Here is a 1,634-nt window from a genome sequence, read left to right as displayed (position 1 = left end):
ACCCCCACCCCCCCGAGGGGGCTAGAAAGCGGCCGGTCCTACCCAAAACGGGATGGAATAGCTATTTGTGGGGGTCGGACCTCCATCCCCCATTCCCCACATCTCCTCCCCCCACCCCTCCAAGGTCTTCCCACCCCCCAGCATCGCCGTTTTTTGGGGAGGGGGGGGCAACCTACCTGTGGCGTCGGGCACGGGCGTGCAAGGGGGCAGCCCCGGCGAACACATGGCATTCAACATTGTTCAGCTTGTGCATCGGAAACGTATGAGTTTGTGGAAAGCTTGCTTGAAGTCCTCGTTGGACATGGTATAGATGATGGGGTTGATGAGGGAGTTGAGATATCCGAGCCACGTGAAAAAGTCAAAGATGGCCATGTGGAACCAGCAAGCTTCCTTGCAAATCGGCAACACCAGGCTGATGATGAAAAAGGGCAGCCAACAGACGATGAAGGCTCCTAAAATAATCCCTAAAGTCTTGGTGGCTTTCCGCTCTCTAGCGGCCGTGAGCTTCTTCTTCTCCAGCAGGGCATCCGAGACCTTCACCTTCACCTGGTTCATGTACACGGGGGAGCCCGTCTCGCTGGATCCCTCGGGGGCCTTGGAGTTGATGGAGGTGACGGAGGAGGAAGACCCCGGGGAGTCCGTGATTAATTGAGCCCGCGTGAGTCTTTTACCCGCTTTCTTTGGCGTCTGCTTCAAAATCCTCGACCTGGCTTCCACGTAGATCCTCCCGTAGAGGGCTATCAGCAGCAGGGTGGGGAAGTAGAAGGCTCCCACCGTGGAGTACACGGTGTAGAGGACGTGGTCCGTGTTGACCACACAGTGAGAGACTTCCTCGGCTTTCGCCTGCCGCCAAAACAAAGGGGGCATGGAGATACAGATGGAGAAGACCCACACCAAGGCGATCATGCCCGCTGCCCGTTTGGGAGTCCGTTTGGTGGAGTACTCGACGGCGTCGGTGATGGCCCAGTAGCGGTCCAGGGCGATGACACAGAGGTGGAGGATGGAGGCCGTGCAACAAGTGATGTCCGAGGAGAGCCAGATGTCGCAGACGATCTGGCCCAGCGTCCACTTGCCGGTCACAGTGTACACGGTGCTGATGGGCATGACGAGGATGGAGACGAGGAGGTCGGTGACGGCCAACGAAGCGATGAGATAGTTGGCCGGCGTGTGGAGTTTCCTCGTCTGGTAAACCGTGGCGATGACAAAGGCGTTGGAGAGCACCGTGGCCAAGGTGACGAGCGCCAGGACGACGGCGAGCACGATCTTCCCGGAGAGGGGGGTGGCGTCCTGGTAGGTCCCTTCCTCGGCGCTGCAGTTTCGGCCGGGGTAGGACTCGTTGGCGGGGAGCAGCGGAGCCTGGCAGGGGGCTCCCGGCTCCATCCCTCCGCTCCCGCCGCCCCCGCAGACGGCGGGGCTGGGCACGGCGGGGCCGTTACCCCGGCAGGACCCCGCGGGTACCGGGGGAGGGCTGCAGCATCCCCGCTCCGGCACCACCTCCCACCCCTCCGCCCGCCCGCCCTTCCGGCAGCACCGAGAGGGCTCCAGCCGAGCTTCCCTCACTCCCCGCCGGCAGGGAGGGAGCAGGGCGAACCGGGGACCGGGCGTACCCGTTCCCCCCGCCAGCTCATCGCCCC

General features: G+C 62.7%; 1 protein-coding gene across 2 annotated transcripts in view; it reads right to left on the bottom strand.

Annotated features, from left to right (window-relative positions):
* HTR1B (5-hydroxytryptamine (serotonin) receptor 1B, G protein-coupled) overlaps positions 1-1,498 on the bottom strand; it is a 3,578-nt gene extending 2,080 nt beyond the window's left edge. For both annotated transcript variants that reach the window (XM_014949361.1, XM_014949362.1), the window contains exon 1: positions 177-1,498. In XM_014949361.1, coding sequence (XP_014804847.1) covers positions 241-1,380 — 1,140 coding nt within the window. In that variant the 5' untranslated portion in view covers positions 1,381-1,498 and the 3' untranslated portion in view covers positions 177-240. The remainder of the gene's footprint in view (positions 1-176) is intronic.
* Between the last annotated feature and the right edge of the window lie 136 nt (positions 1,499-1,634).

This window comes from Calidris pugnax, unplaced genomic scaffold, assembly GCF_001431845.1.
Source record: "Calidris pugnax isolate Ruff unplaced genomic scaffold, ASM143184v1 scaffold132, whole genome shotgun sequence".
Classification (NCBI taxonomy): Eukaryota; Metazoa; Chordata; class Aves; order Charadriiformes; family Scolopacidae; genus Calidris; species Calidris pugnax.
This window is presented reverse-complemented; position numbering and strand designations above follow the sequence as displayed.